The 20,058-nt window shown below is 36.6% G+C and overlaps 1 protein-coding gene across 2 annotated transcripts in view; it reads left to right on the top strand.

Annotated features, from left to right (window-relative positions):
* The first annotated feature begins 847 nt into the window (after positions 1 to 847).
* Positions 848 to 20,058, top strand: part of LOC133552364 (AP-3 complex subunit sigma-1) — a 32,345-nt gene continuing 13,134 nt past the window's right edge. The window contains exons 1-6 of one of the 2 annotated variants that reach the window (XM_061899581.1): positions 848 to 1,165; positions 12,336 to 12,427; positions 13,724 to 13,835; positions 13,918 to 13,989; positions 14,663 to 14,770; positions 18,951 to 18,992. In XM_061899581.1, the coding sequence (XP_061755565.1) occupies positions 1,097 to 1,165; positions 12,336 to 12,427; positions 13,724 to 13,835; positions 13,918 to 13,989; positions 14,663 to 14,770; positions 18,951 to 18,986 (489 nt within the window). In that variant the 5' untranslated portion in view covers positions 848 to 1,096 and the 3' untranslated portion in view covers positions 18,987 to 18,992. The remainder of the gene's footprint in view (positions 1,166 to 12,335; positions 12,428 to 13,723; positions 13,836 to 13,917; positions 13,990 to 14,662; positions 14,771 to 18,950; positions 18,993 to 20,058) is intronic. The other variant, XM_061899576.1, reaches the window with a different exon arrangement.

The raw sequence follows: 20,058 nt of genomic DNA, 5'->3' as shown, positions 1-20,058 counted from the left end.
TCATTTTAGCTTCTGTTTTTTTCGACGAAGAATATTTGTGAAATATTTCTTCAAACTAATGATTAAAATTAAAAAAAATATTCTTGCAAATACAGAACATCTTTAGAATCAAATTTAAATCTTATTTGAAAGTGTTTTGAATTTCTTTTTACATTTTTGTTCTGGAAAATCTAGACGAAATAATGATTTGTCTTTGTTAGAAATAAAGCTTGGTCCAATTTGTTATATATTCTAACAAAGTGCAGAATGGATTTTAACCTATTTAAAACATGTCATAAAAATTCTAAAAGAAATTTTAATCAGCAAAAATTACTAATGATGTTCCATAAATTTTTATTTTTTCAAAAACATTCGAATTAGCTAGTTTTTCTCTTCTTTTTTTTCGGTTGAATTTTGAATTTTAAAGAGTTGAAATTGAAGATAAACTATGTTTCAAAATTAAATTGTCCTTTTTTTTTTTTTTTTTACTGTTTTCACCTCTTACAAACCGTTCAATTAAGTGTTTTTTTCATCATTTTTTCTCTACAAAAAACCTTCCGTAAAAAGAAAAAAAATTAGGACGGAATAACAGACATAAATACCCATTTTTTAAATATATATGTATAGATGTATCTATTAAAGGTAAATTGAGCAAATTGGCTATTTCTGGCAAATATTTAAGTGTGTATCAAACTGGTAGCCCTTCGCATTAATCAGTACCCAAGAAGTAGCTCTTGGTTTCAAAAAGGTTGATGACCCCTGGTTTAGAGTGTTTGTTTTTATTGTCCAAAAGTGTGTTGTCGATACATTTGGTTTCGTTTTAATGTTTTTTTTTTCCCACGGCATAGTGGCGGGTAGCCTATCTCGGCTTCCGTACTGAGTGGGTAGGGGAGGAGGGGGAGAGCAGCTCTTCGACGTGGACGATCATTTCCGTGAAGCGACGATGAAGAATTAGCGGCGTGTTACTCTCTCTTCGCCGTCCCGCATTACTCTTAAATCGAGACGGGATTTGTCCGTGAGTCCCCGGTCGGCTTTTGGGTTGACGGTAGTCTCACGCCGACTGATCCCTTGCTGCTCCCCACTCCCTCCCCCGCCTCCTCCATCCGCACAGTTCATCATGATAAAAGCTATTTTAATATTCAACAACCACGGCAAGCCGAGGATGTCTAAATTCTACGAACACTATGTGAGTAACATTTGAATTAAATATATATTTTAACATATCCCTATGGGTATTTTCATTCGACTGCACCTCAGTGGAGCATAAAAGAAGAGTTTATGTAAACACACAGTTGTCATTGGTCTCTCCCTCTTTGGAAACATGTGAATTATTGAACATGTGCAAGCCGAAACTCGGCTATCTTATTGCTGATGAACGCACAATTGACTCCACTGTGTTTGTGTCACATGACGGAGATGACGCCCTGTTGAGGGACTCAAATCCCTTTTTGTGGATGACTTAGCAGAAAAATATATTGAGATTATATCCAGTGTGTCAGACCTGTCCTGAAAATATATATTTTCTTCTGTGTATGCACACAGCTGTCATTTTGTGTCATAATATTCCAAAGTAGGGCTAATTGTTCTCACACGTATACAGTATACTGTATGAAGTTTGTTGGAGAAGACTGGTAATAAATCTGGTAAGAACAAACATGCCCTTATCTAACCTCACCGCCGTCTTGGGTCCATAATGTTCACAATTTTAAAATCAACGTCAATAAGTATGTTTTTTTTTTCTTACCAGGATTTTTTTAATGGAATACTTTCAATTTCCATATTAATAAGATGGCGTCTTGAAATAATTTATTTATTCATTCATTTAATGTTCATATTTGATTAATGTAACATCAATTAATACATTAAGGGTCACCAAACTTTTTGACTCTGGGGCCGCATTCGGTTAAAAAAATTTGGCCGGGGTCCGGGCTGTGTATATATATATACATGTCTTAATTGGATTATCCAGAGAATAGTGCTCGATACCAGGGTAGAGCGCAATATGTATGTGTGGGAAAAATCATAAGACTACGTCATCTCCACAGAACTGTTTCATGAGGGGTTCCCTCAATCATCTCCTGATGATTGAGGGAACCCCTCATGAAACAGTTCTGTAGAGATGACATAATCTTGTGATTTTTCCCCCACGTGTATATATATATATATATATATATATATATTTATATATATATATATATATATATCTTAATTAGATTATCCAGAGAATAGTGCTCGATACCATGGTAGAGCGCAATATATGTATGTAGGTACAGGCAGGCGTGGGGCGTGGTGTTTTAATCACCACGCTCCTGCCTGTACCTACCCGTTCTGTGCCCTATATAAACCATGGTATGTGAATGCTTCCATTAAAATCTCCTGACAATTGAGGGAACCCTTCATGAAACAGTTCTGTAGAGATGAATTAGTCTTGTGATTTTTTCCCCACACATACATATATATATGTGTGTGTGTATATATATATATATATATATATATATATATATATGTATATATACATACATACATGAGCGGTAGAAAATGGATGGATGGATTTATATATATATATATATATATATATATATATATATACTGTATATATATATAGTCCAAGCGCGATTATGTCACGTTATCAATGGGAAAAATGTATTTTTAGGCAATATGATTTGCCTGAGCTGCTAGGCGACACAAAAAATAAGAAGCGGTAAAAAATGGAGTACAGAGAACGGATTAAAAATAAATAAAATAAAAAAATAAAAAAAATACATATATATATATATATATATATATATATATATATATATATATATATATATACACACATTTTTATATATCCATCCATCCATCCATCATCTTCCGCTTATCCGAGGTCGGGTCGCGGGGGCAGCAGCCTAAGCAGGGAAGCCCAGACTTCCCTATCTCCAGCCACTTCGTCCAGCTCTTCCCGGGGGATCCCGAGGCGTTCCCAGGCCAGCCGGGAGACATAGTCTTCCCAACGTGTCCTGGGTCTTCCCCGTGGCCTCCTACCAGCTGGACATGCCCTAAACACCTCCCTAGGGAGGCGTTCGGGTGGCATCCTGACCAGATGACCGAACCACCTCATCTGGCTCCTCTCGATGTGAAGGAGCAGCGGCTTTACTTTGAGTTCCTCCCGGATGGCAGAGCTTCTCACCCTATCTCTAAGGGAGAGCCCCGCCACCCGGCGGAGGAAACTCATTTCGGCCGCTTGTACCCGTGATCTTATCCTTTCGGTCATGACCCAAAGCTCATGACCATAGGTGAGGATGGGAACGTATATATATTTTTTAAACTTGGGACTTCCCGCGGGCTGAATTTTGGACGCTGGTTTGGGGACCCCTGTCATACATTGTATTTATTATTGCTCCATTTATATCACATATGTATGTATACTGGGGTTGTACGGTATACCGGTATTAGTATAGTACCGCAATACTAATGATCAATCAATCAATCAATCAAAGTTTACTTACCTAGCCCTAAATCACGCATAGGAGGAGCCTTTGTTTGTTTATTTGCTACTAAAAGACGAATTGTCAAGTAGGTTCACTATTTTATTTAAGGACAAACTTGTACTAAGAATCATATGTTTAATATACCCTAATTTTTTGTTCAAATAAAGCCAGTAATGCAAATTTTTGTGGTCCTTTTTTATTTAGAAAAGTATCAAAAAGTATCGAAATAATTTTAGTACCGGTACCAAAATATTGGTATCGGGACAACACTATACAACACTACACTATATAAAGTTTCAGTCACTTTTTATTCCAGTATTTATGTTTGCTCGGCCGATTTTCGTGAACAAAATGAGATCGCCCAGGCCAATTAATGCATTTTATACATAATTACAAAGGCCGGTCCGTTCTAGTTGACACTGTATTACATTTTAGGCCCCTGGCTGACAAGCAGCCAGCAGCTAATTATGTGTCTCCATAAGTTAGTGATAGCCTCCTCCATCAAAGCAAATAAACTGCATTATATGCATGTAGCATTATAACTGGAGAACAAGCCTAAAAAATTACACGCTCTGGAAGAGAATAATGGACTTACCGGTATTTAAATATTGTGTTGATATTGTTAAATTATCAATTGCACTCACCATATATACAAACCCTGTCTCCATATGAGTTGGGAAATTGTGTTAGATGTAAATATAAACGGAATACTATGATTTGCAAATCATTTTCAACCCATATTCAGTTGAATATGCTGCAAAGACAACATATTTGATGTTCAAACTGATAAACATTTTTTTTTTGCAAATAATCATTAACTTTAGAATTTGATGCCAGCAACATGTGACAAAGAAGTTGGGAAAGGTGGCAATAAATACTGATAAAGTTGAGAAATACTCATCAAACACTTATGGGGAACACCCCACAGGTGTGCAGGCTAATTGGGAACAGGAAGGTGCCATGATTGGGTATAAAAGCAGCTACCATGAAATGCTAAGTAATTCACAAAAAAGGATGGGGTGAGGGTCACCAATTTGTAAGCAAATTGTCGAACAGTTTTAGAACGACATTTCTCAAGACATGGGTAACTTACACATCTTTGAAGGCACCATTAATACTGAATGGTCCATACAGGTTTTGGAGCAACATATGTTGTCATCCAAGCAACATTATCATGGACGCCTCTGCTTATTTCAGCAAGACAACGCCAAGCCACGTGTTACAACAGCGTGTTTTCATAGTAAACGAGTGCGGGTACTTTTCTGGCCCGCCTGCAGTCAAAACCTGTCTCCCATTGAAAATGTGTGGCGCATTATGAAGCGTAAAATATGACAGCGGAGACCCCGGACTGTTGAACGACTGAAGCTCTACATAAAACAAGAATGAGAAAGAATTCTACTTTCAATTAGTTTCCACAGCTCCAAAACGTATATTGAGTGTTGTTAAAAGAAAACGTGATGTAACACAGTGATGAACATGCCCTTTCTCAACTACTTTGGCACATGTTGCGGCAATGAAATTCAAAGTTAATTATTTGCAAAAAAAAACAAAGTTTATGAGTTTGAACATCAAATATCTTGTCTTTGTAGTGCATTCAAATTGAATATGGGTTAAAAAAGGATTTGCAAATCATTGTATTCCGTTTATATTTACATCTAACATAATTTCCCAACTCATATGGAAAAGGGGTTTGTACATTTAGAAAATTTAATGTTAATAGATGTCAGTTATTTCGGTATTGATATCAGCTCATCTTACTAATGCGTGACCGCTATCAGAATTGTCAGCATAAAATAGTGTTCGGAACATCTTTGGTTTTATTCATTTTATCTTATAAAGCCCCTGGCAAAACATATGGAATCACAAGACTTGGAGGATGTTCATGCCGTTGTTTAGTTTTGTAGACAAAAAGCAGATAACAGACATGACACAAAACTATTGTCATTTCAAATGGCATTTTTTTTACTTTAGGAAGCACTAAAATAAATCAAGAATATACATTTTGGTAGTCAGTAACTGTTTCAATTTTAGATCAAGCAGAGTGAAAATAATATAGAATCACTAAATTATGTGGAAAGAAGTATGGGATCATCCATCCATCCATTTCCTACCGCTTATTCCCTTTTGGGGTCGCGGGGGGCGCTGGCGCCTATCTCAGCTACAATCGGGCGGAAGGCGGGGTGCACCCTGGACAAGTCGCCACCTCATCGCAGGGCCAACACATATAGACAGACAACATTCACACTCACATTCACACAATAGGGCCAATTTAGTGTTCCAATCAACCTATCCCCAAGTGCATGATCATGAAAAACAAAAAAAGCCACACACCACTAGTACTTTGTTGCACCACCTCTGGCTTTTATAACGGCTTGCAGTCACTGAGGCATGGACTTAAACATGTGACAAACAGTACTGTTAATCAATGTTGCTCCCACTTTCCCCTATTGCTGTTATCAGATGAACTTTGCAGGTTGGAGTCCTGCCATGGACCATTTACTTCAAATTCCACCACAGATTTTCAATTTGATTGAAGGTCCGGACTATTTGCAGGCCATAACATTGACCGTATTTATTTATCTTTCTCCCAAGAAACGTTTTTACAGCGTTTGCTCCATGGCAAGATGCATTATCATCTTTTAAAAAAGAAATGTCATCATCTCTCCAAAACATCCTTTCAATTGATGGAATTTGGAAAGTCTCCAAAATATCAATGTAAAAGGGCATTAATTGAGGATGTAATAACAGCCATCTCCGCAATGCCAGTACCTGACATGCAGCAACATGTCATCTAAGTTGTGAAATTTGCATGTTTTCTTCAGGCAGTCATCTTCACAAATCTTCATTGGAATGGCACACACAAGTTCCAGCATTATCACCTTGCCCTATGCAGAGTTGCGATTTATCACTAAATATGACTTTCATCCACTCATCCATAGTCCATGACTGCTTTTCCTTAACCCAATGTAATCATGTTTTTTTTCTATTTAGTTGTTAATGATGGCTTTCATTTAGCTTTTCTATATTTGAATCCTATTTCCAATAGGTGGTGTTTTACAGTTCGGTAAATGCTAGCCTTTTAGGGTCCATTGAACACTAAATCGGATTTTTTTGCACTGAAGTGGGAGAGATTGGATATTTTTCAACAGTCTAAATTGGGCTAGACTAAAACTGATATCCTGGTATTTTTAGGCCGAATGGCGATATATGAAATATAACGGTAACGGTAACATGCAAAGTGCTTAAAAGGAAACTGGCCATTTTTTCCTGGAATTTTGCCTATCATTCACAATCATTATGAAAGGCATGACGACAGGGGATTTTTATTTCTTAATGCATTCTAAATTTTGAATAAATGTGATCAAAAGTCTGCTTACAATGGGGTCCATGGGAGCCGCAGTATTCCCCCTTTGAAACTCTTTAAACATCATCCAAACATTTCCATTAAGGTTTTATATACCGTATTTTTCGGACTATAAGTCGCAGTTTTTTTTTATAGTTTGGCCGGGGGTGCGAATTATACTCAGGACCAACTTATGTGTGAAATTATTAACACATTACCGTCAAATATCAAATAATATTATTTAGCTCATTCACGTAAGAGACGAGGCATATAAGATTTCATCGGATTTAGCGATTAGGAGTGACAGATTGTTTGGTAAACTTAAAGCATTTTCTATATGTTATAGTGATGTAAATGACTCTTAACATAATATGTTATGTTAACATACCAGACACCTTTTCAGTTGGTTATTTATGCGTCATATAACGTACACTTATTCAGTCTGTTGTTCACTATTCTTCATTTATTTTAAATTGTCTTTCAAATGTCTATTCCTGGTGTAGGGTTTTATCAAATAAATTTCCCCCAAAAATGCGACTTATACTCCAGTGCAACTTATACAGTATATGTTTTTTTCCTTCTTTATTATGCATTTTCGGCAGGTGCGACTTATACTCCGGAGCGACTTATACTCCGAAAAATACGGTACATGATGTAACTATATATGTAATGTAGTCACAGGCACATTTTTAATAACATTTAAAAAACACATCACATTTGCTTTTTCTTTTCAAGCAACATTACTGATTACCACTCACTGCAGAATTTATGAGAGCCAACCAACATAACAAAACATCACTTACTGTGCGAGGTCATTTGGATGCCAACTGCCAGGATGTTAAAATAGTCCCATTTAGATTAGGAATAATTTATAATCCTTGTGAAGAAAAGGGGGGAGGATCCAAGCGTGTTTTTGTGTCATTCTTGCCATTCTGAGATCTAAATTGGTTTTCAAAGTGTGCCAACTTGTCAGAATATGTCTTCGTTCTTGGTGTTGGTTCTGATCAGTCGATCGTGTCAAAGTTGGCACTCAAGCTCGTGATCACGGCGCCACGATAAATAGTTAATTTGCGTTTGTGCCTATAATAATGTCACTAGTACTTGTATAATATTGAAGTATCGAAATGTAAATTGAGTATTGTTGGTGCTTTTGGGGTGTTTTTTTTATTGGGTTTTATGGGCGGAATAGAGGACCTCCCATTGGCTGCACTGTAAACCTACTTTTATGTAGGTTTATTCACGAGTTAGAATGCAATTAACAATGCATCCATCGTCACGTCTTTCAAATGCAACCTGATTGCAACTTTTACGTTATCTTTGGGCGAGCTACATCATTCGTGTGTGATCTCTTTCCTTTTTACAATGATGTTCCTCCTCCTCCTGCAGTTGTTTTCCATCATCTGCCTACTTCTTCCACACAACAGCAACGGCACAAACCCACTAACACGCTGGCATCCATGTTTTCTCGTGTAGTGGCGACTTTCTCATTTACGTAATCCGATGTTCTGTCGAAATGATCAGCTTTTTGAAAAAAAAAGGTACCAGAGGTGTCTTATCGATTTACGCAGCTGCCACATCAATAAAATGATACCTTAAGTTTCAAAATGACGATTTAGATATCAAATAAAATATGTATTACAATTATAACTTACTTGTAGCGCCAGTGACAAGTCAACTATTCATCTACAGGATGTAGATCATTTCGACAGATCAACTTTGGTTCAATTTCCTCAGTTTACACTTTATCGAACTAAAAATGCAAGTGATTTTGGGGTCACTTTAGGTCCTATGCACGTTTATACTGGAGTCGGACAAAGATCACGTTTTACTTGCAGTGTAAACGGTCTTAGCTTGAAAAAACTTATTTTGAAAAAACCCAAAAACTGATTAGGGCCAATTTGACCTGCAGTGTAAACATAGTCTTACAACCTTCTAATGTGGTTTGTACTTGGTCCATATTTGAAATATTGACTGTTAACAATGAAACAATTTTGAAACATTGATTGATGTAGATCCTTGAAGAAGTTTGATAATCCTCCGTTTTTTTTCAATTTCAATTGACATCTCGTGTTGGAACCAAGATTCACGTCAATCCACCTGTTGCAACAGCTCTCTATTGTGGGAATACTCCTTTTTAACTGCAGACTGATGACCGGATTTAATCTGATGCAGTCTAATGTGTTTGCTTTAAAAATGAAAATTTACAGGGTGCTTAGGTATCTTTTTCTTAAAAATTTATATTTTCCTCAAGATTGAGTGATTCCATAATGTTTTCTTTCAGCTTATATTTTCCTGATTTGTTTCAGTGTTTCTTAAAGCCAGGATGTTGCCATTTGAAATGATTATAGTTTTGTGTCATGTCTGTTATTTGCTATTTTTCTACAAAATTAATTAACTGATTGAATGTCCTTCAAGTCTGGTGATTCTATAATTTAATAGGGGTTGTATATTTCAGTGGTGGCATTGAGGGGGCTCCATATACAGTTAGAGCAAAAATCACAGAGCATGACATTCTGATAGCAGGAGGTCACACAGATTTTAGCCCTAAGAAAATTCAGACTGCATGCTCTCATTTTCAATCATACTACCCGAAGCCGAATCAATCCAATTTGCTGCTATAGAAAACGATTCTGGATATAAAGTCAATCATTCTTTTTTTTTTGCAATAAATAGGACCACACCCCAAACACAGTGGTATGAGAGGATATTAATGCTTTTTTGAAGCACATTGTTGCTGGATCCACCTGGAAGCAACTAAATGTGAGATAAGATAGTCACTACAGTTGTGAGTGGGGGAGCAACCATATTCTTTTTCTATTTTCGTCTTTATCCTATCAGTGATCGCCACAGTTAATCAGTTGCACGAATGGTTTTAGCTTGGTTTTCAACATTGGATGCCCTTCCTGATGTAACCATGGCGGGAAAAAATAAAATCAAACAACTGAATGAACATCCTCCAAGTCGAGTGATACTATATTTCCTAGGGCAGCGGTCGGCAACCAAAAATGTTGAAAGAGCCATATTAGACCAAAAATACAAAAACAAATCTGTCTGGAGCCGCAGAAAATTAAAATCCATATTACATACAAATAGTGTATCTTGAGATATAAATTGAGTTATGAGAACTGAAAGGAAACTAAATGAGCTCAAATATAGCGACAAATGAGGCATAATGATGCAATATGTACATACGGCTAGCCTAAATAGCATGTTAGCATTGATTAACTTGCAGTCATGCAGTGACCAAATAAGTCCGATTAGGACTCCACACAAGTCAATAACATCAACAAAACTAACCTTTGTGCATTCATGCACAACGTTAAAAAATTGGTGGACAAAATGAGACAGAAAAAGAAGTGGCATTATACACGTCTTAGAAAGTCAGAGAAAGTTATACATGTAAACAAACTACGTTGAGTTCCAGGAGCGCCAAAATTAGTAGGACAAAATGCCGCTCGCCAAATACTCGAATCAGTGGAGCATGTTTAATACAAACAGTGTGCTTTATAACAATTAGGGAGGTTTGTGTCATGTTTGTCCTCCTACAGAAACCATATTAAAACAAAAAATATGTTTTTTTCCCCTCATCCTTTTCCATTTTTCATATAATTTTGAAAAAGCTCCAGAGAGCCACTAGGGCGGCGCTAAAGAGTCGCATGCGGCTAAACTGCAGCATGCAGCTCTAGAGCCACGGGTAGCCGACCCTTGTCCTAGGGGTTGGACTATGTATTCGCTATTTTTTGGTTTTGTTTGTTATTTTGCACTTGTTCTTTCTTTTCTTTGTGCTCTCCCTATTATAACATGTTACCTTCAAATGTGACCATTTAAACTCAGGAAGTGAACTTGCCATCAGCATGATAAGATTTTTCAGTTTTTGAAGTATCCCCAGTCGTACAGTATGATAATAACCACACAATTTACAATTTTTGCAGAAAGATCATTTAAGAATTGGCAATGGTGGTACCTGGAAGTTACACTTACCAGTCTCAACTTTGACCTTTTGTTTACTCAGCTGCAGTGAGTAGCAGGCATTCATTTCAAACAGTGCATGTATTTTAGAGGAGCCTTTGCGTACATATGGGTAGATCTAGACATATTGCTGTTTTTTTTTTAATTGGTTGACTAAGAAGTAATACTTCCACGTTACAATGCGAACGGAATGTGTAACTGCTGACAAAGTAGTGAGAGTAGTTCCTACCAGAGACGGAACTACTTGTTACTACTTGAGCATGCTCTCATGTATGGACTCTTTGAAAAATGCGGCAGCTATCAGTTTTTGTTTTAATAATTATCAATTAGTTTGTCCTATCATTGAGAGTTATCAAATAAAACATACTTTATAGCAGGAGTAGGGAACCTATGGCTTTAGAGCCAGATGTGGCTCTTTTGATGACTGCACCTGGCTCTCAGATAAATCTTAGCTGACATTGCTTAACACGATGAGTAATGAATAATTCTGCTGGTAGTCACAGTGTCAAAAATAACGTTCAAAATATAAAACATTCTCATCCATTTTAAGCCATCCATCTGGTTTCTACCGCACCTGTTCAAGAAGTTGCATTAATCGTAAGAAGTATTTTATTTATTGTTGGTTCGCTTCCGAATAACAGTGTTATTAAAAAGAATAGGAGACTTATTTTATTATACACTAAAAATGTTAAATTTTACTTAAAAATGCACGCATTTAGTTGTGTTCAGTCTTAAAAAAATATTATATGGCTCTCACGGAAGTACTTTTTAAAATATTTGGCTTGTATGGCTCTCTCAGCCAAAAAGGTTCCCGACCCCTGCTTTATAGCCTCTATCTATATTTTGAGGAAAATAAACAATTGTTCTGCTTGCCATAACTTTTGGTCTTTTTTGTAATTCATGCACATCATTAACATTGAAATTGCACTTTTAAAATATGTGCATTATCAAGAAAAACTATCTCTGATGTTTGCCGCCACAAATATCACAGTTCCCACACACCACAGCTATCATGTACACTTTACTGCTGCGGCCATGCAGAAACTGTCAGTTTATTCAAAGTTCCGGGTACTCCATGCAGTGTGGGTTTTGCCATGTTTTAAGTTAAACTCATAAATCAATGAATTCAAGCAATATATTAAAAAAAAATTAAAATTCTAATCACATTGATGGATTTAATCAATTAATCATTGCAGCCCTGCTTTGAGTGTATTCGCACCCTCTGAAAAGGCAGAGGCAACACCCAATGAGGATTGTATTCACTATGTGACTCGTGATATATTATTTTGAAAATTAAAAGGCACAGAGCATATAAATACATCCATATAAAGATATCCTCAAGTGAAGTAAGGCGGTGTTGTATCTTCTGCAGTAAGATAAAATCTTAGCCTGTGTAGCCTTGGGCCAGCAGCATTTGAGTCAATATGACAAAGCAAACAGTGGCTAGTCTGCTTTGTTTTAAGTGACGTGAAGAAGACAAATGAAATCAAGTGCAACTATTCATAAAACACCACATAGGACAAGATGAAGTACGGTACGTAAAAAAATATACTCTTTTTTTGTTTCTGCTGCAGAGTGAAGACACAGAGCAACAGATCATTAGGGAAACCTTCCACTTGGTGTCCAAAAGAGATGAGAACGTCTGCAATTTTCTAGAAGGTGGAATGTAAGTGGCAGGGTCACACTTGTTGTGTTTTGTACAAGTGTATGTCGAAAGGGTTAAAAGTCTGATTATTTTTTCGCTGCATTTAAAACACTTACTTGTGGTCTACATCAGTGGTTCTCAACCTTTGTTCAGTGATGTACCCCCTGTGAACATTTTTTAAATTCAAGTACCCCCTAATCAGAGCAAAGCATTTTTGGTTGAAAAAAAGAGATAAAGAAGTAAAACACAGCACTTTGTCATCAGTTTCTGATTTAGTAAATTGTATAACAGTGCAAAATACTGCTCATTTGTAGTGTTTTTTCTTGAACTTTTTGGAAAAAAGATATAAAAACAACCAAAAACTTGTTGAAAAATAAAAAAGTGATTCAATTATAAATACAGATTTCTACTCATAGAAGTAATCCTCAACTTAAAGTGCACTCTTTGGGGATTGTAATAGAGATCCCTCTGGATTCATGAACTTCATTCTAAACATTTCTTCACAAAAAAAGAAATCTTTAACATCAATATTTATGGAACATGTCCACAAAAAAATCTAGCTGTCAACACTGAATATTGCATTGTTGTATTTTTTTTTCACAGTTTATGAACTTACATTAATATTTTGTTGAAGTATTATTAAATAAATATATTTATAAAGGATTTTTGAATTGTTGCTATTTTTAGAATATTTAAAAAAAATCTCTAGTACCCCTGGGCATACCTTCAAGTACCCCCAGGGGTACGCGTACCCCGCTTTGAGAACCACTGGTCTACATCAGTGGTCCAACCACCAGTCTGGGGTCGTGACACATTTGCTACCTGGTCTCGCACAAAACTTGAAAAAAACAAAAAAAAACACTGCATTTTCTCCGACTTAACTTTCTCCTGCCAACCCTGAAAGGACGGACCAATAAGCTTGTTTATAGTACAATAACACTATATCTTATATCTTATACCTTTGTTACTTAGGACAATACACATAAATGAACACATTACATGTAAATTTGCCAAACTGTAGCCAAAATTTAATTTCCAGCAGCAGCAACGCTCTTTGGGTAAACCTCGAGCATTTATGGAGATATCTGCTGACGTAACTAACACAAAATATGCCATGTAAGTTAAAAATTCCAATCGGCATGTTTTAAGCAAGTTTGAGAGAAGGCAAGTCTCTGCAATTATTCAATGGGTTAATTTAAAATAAAACAAAAACACAAAACATCAAAACAGAGACCAGCAAGTAAGAAAAGTTGGTTTTACATAATAGCACTACTTTAAATTATGGTTACTGATGCCTCCGTGTGTATTGTTTTTCAGGTTGATCGGGGGTTCAGACTACAAGCTGATCTACAGACACTACGCTACGTTGTACTTTGTGTTTTGTGTAGACTCCTCAGAAAGTGAACTAGGAATTTTAGACTTAATCCAGGTAAGAAAATTAATATCTTGCTATCTTTCCCTTCATTGTTTTCATTCCTGTTCTCATCAAATGTTGTCCTATTCCCTATTAGGTATTTGTGGAAACGCTGGACAAATGCTTTGAGAATGTCTGCGAACTTGATCTAATTTTCCATGTAGACAAGGTAAAAGCATCCACTTTTTTTTTTTTGATGATTTAACACAACACATGTTCAACATGTGCAGTTATGTGGAGTTATGAATGGCGTCACAATTGAGGCTAAATGGAGTGCAGTGCAGTGCTTAGTATAAACAGTGTTGATTAAGTTTGTGGTCGGACTTCCTCAGATAACTGTCACCATGAAAGCAATAGATAACCCATGGATTCAAACCTTACAGTGTCCCCCTGCTAAAGAAGTCACATGTCAGGCCCATCGGAAGTTTCCCGATAAACACCTGAATAATACACAGAATGATTGGAAGTACGGCTGCACGAGTGTAAACAAAAATTTTAATTACCTGTATATGAATATTAATCATCATATAATGCATTTATTTTCTTCCATTTGGAAAAACTAAGTCGGTCGTTTTTTTGTTGTTGCCCTCACAACATTATGGCTTGTTTGTCTGCGTTAATTTCACACATAAGTCGCTCCTAAGTATAAGTCGCAGCCTTGGCCAAACTATAAAAAAAAAACTGTAACTTATAGTCCGAAAAATACGGTATATATGTGTGTATATACATATATATATATATATATATATATATATATATATATATACATATACATATACATATATATACATTTATGTATGTTTGTATATATATGTATATATATGTATGTATCTCTCATCCAGGTTCACAATATTCTGGCGGAGATGGTGATGGGTGGAATGGTGCTGGAGACCAACATGAATGAAATCATCACGCAGGTGGACGCCCAGAACAAGATGGAGAAGTCTGAGGTAAGTACGCCCCCGCCAGTGTTGCATTTAAAAGGATGGTACAAAGTATGCAGGCATGTATGTATGCTGCACCCTGCATGTGACTCTCCAGTGACCTTGTGTGAAGCCTTCGACATGATCCTGTTTGCGCGCTCTCTCTCTCTCTTTCGCTTTTGACCAACCTTTTCTCTTGCTGCCGCACTGCTTTAAACACAAATCAACACTGTCACCTTTGTAGGGAGAATTAACGATGATCATTGAATCATTGATTGTGTAAATTATCCTGTTTCATTTTGAAGGAGCACACACACGTGTGTGTGTGTATATGTATGTATATATATATATACATATATATATATATATTTATATACAAACATACATACATATGTATGTATACATGTATATATACATATGTATGTATATATATATATATATGTATATGTGTGTATATATGTATATATATATGTATATATATATGTGTGTGTGTGTATATGTATATATATATATATATATATATATATATATATATATATATATATATATATATATATATATATATATATATATATATATATATATATACATATATATATATGTGTGTATATGTATATGGCACATACACATACAGTGTATATATATATATATACACACATATACATTTATGTATTTATATGTGTATGTGCCTGGTCGGTGGGGTCTCTGTGTGGGTTCTCTTCCACAGACCCACTTTTCACCGGGGAAATAGCAGATGGATGGATGGCCAAATCAAACACGCTGTCCATGTTGCAGTTATTGCTCTTCCAAGGTCTTTTTTTATAACAATTTAAAGTCAGTCTCAACCTGTGTTGGACAAAATCTCGTGCTGGAATTTCGACCGTTTAAATATGTTTTTATTAAGTCCTACCTGGAACACGCCCTTACTTGTCTCTGTAGCTTTAATGCTAATAGGCTGTGTTTGAGTCTGTGGTTCTAAGAAGCGCTATTGTCCATTTTATACTAATATGTGCACACATGAATGTGGGCACAGGGCAATTGCTCCTCCACATTAAATTTGTGTTTCACACATTTGCACAGCAGAAAGCAATAGAAAAGAGTCCATACTAATCCCTAAAGTCAAAATAAAGACATTTCATTTGATCAGTGTGATTACTTCTGTCCCTAGTGGTGTTATTGTACACGCTTCTTCTGCCTTTCATGACAGAGAGCATGTGTAAATTAAGTAATCGAACGATAAATGAGAATTAACTTGAGAACTTTGTCGGTTTTAATAAATTGCCATAGATAGATGGATAGATAGATGGTACTTTATTGTCCTGTTATCCATGGGTGTTTGTTTTCTTTGTCTGTCGCTCCCAATCAGGGTTTAGCAGGGTTCACTCTGTGCATTGCTCTTAGCCCCTGACCAAATTTTTTCTATAGCAGAATTAAATGAACGGAGTGAATCTTCTTTGTCATCCATCCACAATTGTGGATTGGTGGTCACATACAGGCACAGACAGAGCATTGCTAGTTCCTAGTAAGAAACACAGCCAAGTAACAATAATTAGGAGGGAAACATATGATTGCATGATTATCTGTGTTGGCCGTGCGATGAGGTGGCGACTTGTCCAGGGTCTACTGCGCCTTTTGCCAATTGCAGCTTTGATGGGCTCCAGCCACTGAGAGGGACAAGCGGTAATGGATGGATGGATGGATGGATGATTCCCAGTGTGGAAATCTTTTGACTTCAAATGTAATGAGCAAAATGAGCCCATCAACACAGACTAAGGTGCAAGTATGCCCAATTTGTTGGAAAGTGATAGGAACAAAAACTACTTAAATACTCAACACAGTTATTCTAACTGGGGAAAAATGTATCTTCATATTTATTGAAGTTCTATTTTTGTAAAGTAGCTTGAGAGTCCTTTTAGTTTTAATTATTTAGGATAGTTCTTAGTTTTTCCCCACCCATTAGAATACTAACAAATACTAATGAGAACTAAAAGTTGATTGCGTTTGAATGGGTTACTTGCATTATTATCCATCCATCCATCCATCCATTTTCTACTGCTTGTCCCCTTCAGGGTCGCGGGGGTGGCTGAAGCCTATCCCATTATTATTATTATAAGTATTAGTAGTATTATTAGTATTATTATGTACAGTATATCCTTTTTAAAAGGTATGCTACCTATTAAAAAAGGTGCAGTTTCGGGAGAGCCAAACATGGATTAAATTGATTTCAGTTCATTCAATGGGCGAGGCTGCTTTAAGATACGAGTATTCTGAGTTATGAACTTGGTCGTGGAACGCAATGTGCTCCTATGTTGACGTGCCATTTTATTATGATTACATTAGTGCTTAATTCAGTGCTTAATATTATTTATCGGCAATAATTTGGGGGACAATATATCAAGCAGCAAATTAGTTAATGGCCCAGGCCTAGGCGTGGGTTAGATTCCCGGGCAGGGTTCCGTCAGGAAGAGAATCCGGATTAAAAACAAAGCTAAAACCATTCATGGTATTTATTAGCTATTGATTAGTGATCCTCTATTGGATAAAAGCTTTTAGTAGAAAAAGAAGAAGATGAATGTGATTACTCCTGCGCTCGTGATGGAAAGTAGCGGTAAACGCAAATGTAGCAACTATCTCCTCTCACCTTTAATTGCCTCTCGGTCAAATCCAGAGGCAGCCAAAACGCGCTTGAATAAAAGCATTAATATCCTGACAAAATACTGTGTTTGGGATGTGGTCCTATTTATTTAACAAAAAAAGAATAATTAAAATTACATTCACAGTGGCTTTCTAAGGCGGAAATTTAGATGGATTTGACTTCTGGTAAACGTATGGTAGAAAATGGAACAGTCTGAGAGCGTGCAGTCTGAATGTTCTTAGCTGTAAAAACTGTGTGACCTCCTGCTACCAGCATTCCATGCCGTGCTTTGTGACACACCAAATCACCCAAATAAAACAAACAAGGAAGGCATAATGACTCCAACAGCAACCACGTAGACACATCTTTAGTCTAGTTTCAGATTTCACACTTATTTATTCAATAAAGATGAATGTTTAGACCTGCGTTTTTTATGAAAGGTATCAATAAATTACTTTTGTTGTGATCAAGCTCGTTTACAAACAAAAATATTAAAAACACAAATATTTGAGCTGATTTGCGCTCCTATTCGCTAAAGAAAAACCGTAATGATAATTAATAACAATTAATTGTTGATACAGCGCCAAGCTTTATATCAAGACGTGAAGAGCAGCGTTCTTTGTTTTGTCCTTGGGAGAAGTGGTGGCCGCATACACAGGGCAGTGTCATGCATCAGAGGTAGTATCACCTTCATGAGGAAGGAGGTTTTTCCCTTCATGACGTCATGAAAACACAGAACATTTAAAGCGGCCTCTCTTCTTAAAAGTGCAGCAAACAAGAGAGATACACGATCATTTGTCTCACGTTTGCTGCTCATAAACAGGCTCTCGGGACACATTACTGTTAGAGCATCATTAAAATTTGCATAATCGGGGACCTTTAAATGTGTTTTCTCAGTAAAGTATCTGCTGATTCGCTTTCCATGCAATGTGACGTATGGAAGAATTGAGCTCAGACAGCCAGCCAGAGACAATTTCATGAATTAATCCCCCAGAGCTTCTCTAATGATGCGAGGAAAAGCAATGAAAGCATACTTGTAGAACATTTCCTTGTTACTCCTGCAATGAGAAATACTGACAGGAAGCAATATAGTAGTCCCTATTTCTAATAGGCTGACATTTACTGTGTGCTCCAACTTGTAGCAATGTAAATCAGATTTGTGTCAGATTTATTTTAATCCAACAGGTTCTTCTTTTTTCACAATTTGCTGTTCTGTAGGCAGAGTCTCATCAGAGCTGCTCTTGTCTCTCTCTCTCTCCCTCATGGACCTACCCTAGACCACGCTCACGTACTAATTTAAAATGACACGGCCCATTTATAGGAAGGTATCAGGTATAAGTAATAAAGCTGCCCTCCATCAAGCCCGACAAAGACTAATAGCTTCACAGAAGTGCTCAATAAGTAAATGCATGTTGGATCTCGATTGCATCAAGTGTGTGGTCTATGATAGGTCCTCCCACCTTTTTCCTGTGGAGAGAAACTGTTAATTACTTTAACCTGCTTTAACATTCCTCATTCCTCTTTTTCCCTGACCCTGTATAGTTCTTTCCATTTTTCTCTCTCTCTTTACAGACGTTTATCTTTCAGTCTACCAGGCAGGACAGGTAGACGCAGGTACTGCTAAAATCTACAACCAAGTACTGTATAACCCTAACTGAAGTTTACTACTCCACCTCTCCTTTCCTCTTCCTGTCCCGAGTCTCTCTATATGGACCCCCTTCCCTGACCCCTTTAAAAAGTTGATAAATTCACTTACATGCACCGGGAATCTTTCATGACAGACCCAAATAATGACTTAAGTCTATGACATTATTATTTTGTTCCTATTGCTAACAATGGATGTAAAAAATATGTTCCCCAGTCAAACTGTAAAATGTTTACTGTACAAGCAATGTTCTGGGTAGCATTTGTCAACTACTTAATACAAGTGTTTAAGTGAAGTGAAGTGAATTATATTTATATAGCGCTTTTCTTTAGTGACTCAAAGCGCTTTACATAGTGAAACCCAATATCTAAGTTACACTTAAACCAGTGTGGGTGGCACTGGGAGCAGGTGGGAAAGTGTCTTGCCCAAGGACACAGCGGCAGTGACTAGGATGGCGGAAGCGGGAATCGAACCTGCAACCCTCAAGTTGCTGGCGCGGCCACTCTACCAACCGAGCTATACCTCCCCTTAAAAAAAAGAAAATTAAATAAACTGCTGTTAATGTCATTATTATTAAAGATTGTTTCTTAAACAGGGTTTGTAAATAGAAGAGTTTGTATATTGAAGCAAATGTCTCCTTAATAAACAATATAAACATTTATATTGGGTTCCAGCCTCGCCAAAAGTCAGAATTTTAATTAAAGTTTGTACACTTCGAAAACAATATAAATTGCTATACAGTACTGTATATCTAACAACATAATGGGTTGATGGATCAATGACAGTATCTATTTAATAACAAAGCCAAAAAAGCTGAACTTTCCTCATTACACAGCTGCTCTGCTTATGCACACACAGTGTCACTAGCCCTGTGGTGCACTCAGTTTGAAATCCAGGCATTTGAAATGTCCACAAAAAAGTGTGAAACAATGTTTTTAAACATTTGTTTTTGCGTCAAAATATCAATTCATTTTTTTTTTTTTTTGGAATTATTGTAGCGTGTATGGGTAGGAGTCAAAGGAGGAGTGTCAAAAG

The sequence above is a fragment of the Nerophis ophidion genome, linkage group LG01 (genome assembly GCF_033978795.1).
Source record: "Nerophis ophidion isolate RoL-2023_Sa linkage group LG01, RoL_Noph_v1.0, whole genome shotgun sequence".
Lineage (NCBI taxonomy): Eukaryota > Metazoa > Chordata > Actinopteri > Syngnathiformes > Syngnathidae > Nerophis > Nerophis ophidion.
The sequence above is the reverse complement of the archived record's forward strand: the minus strand, read 5'-3'. Positions and strand labels throughout refer to the sequence as shown.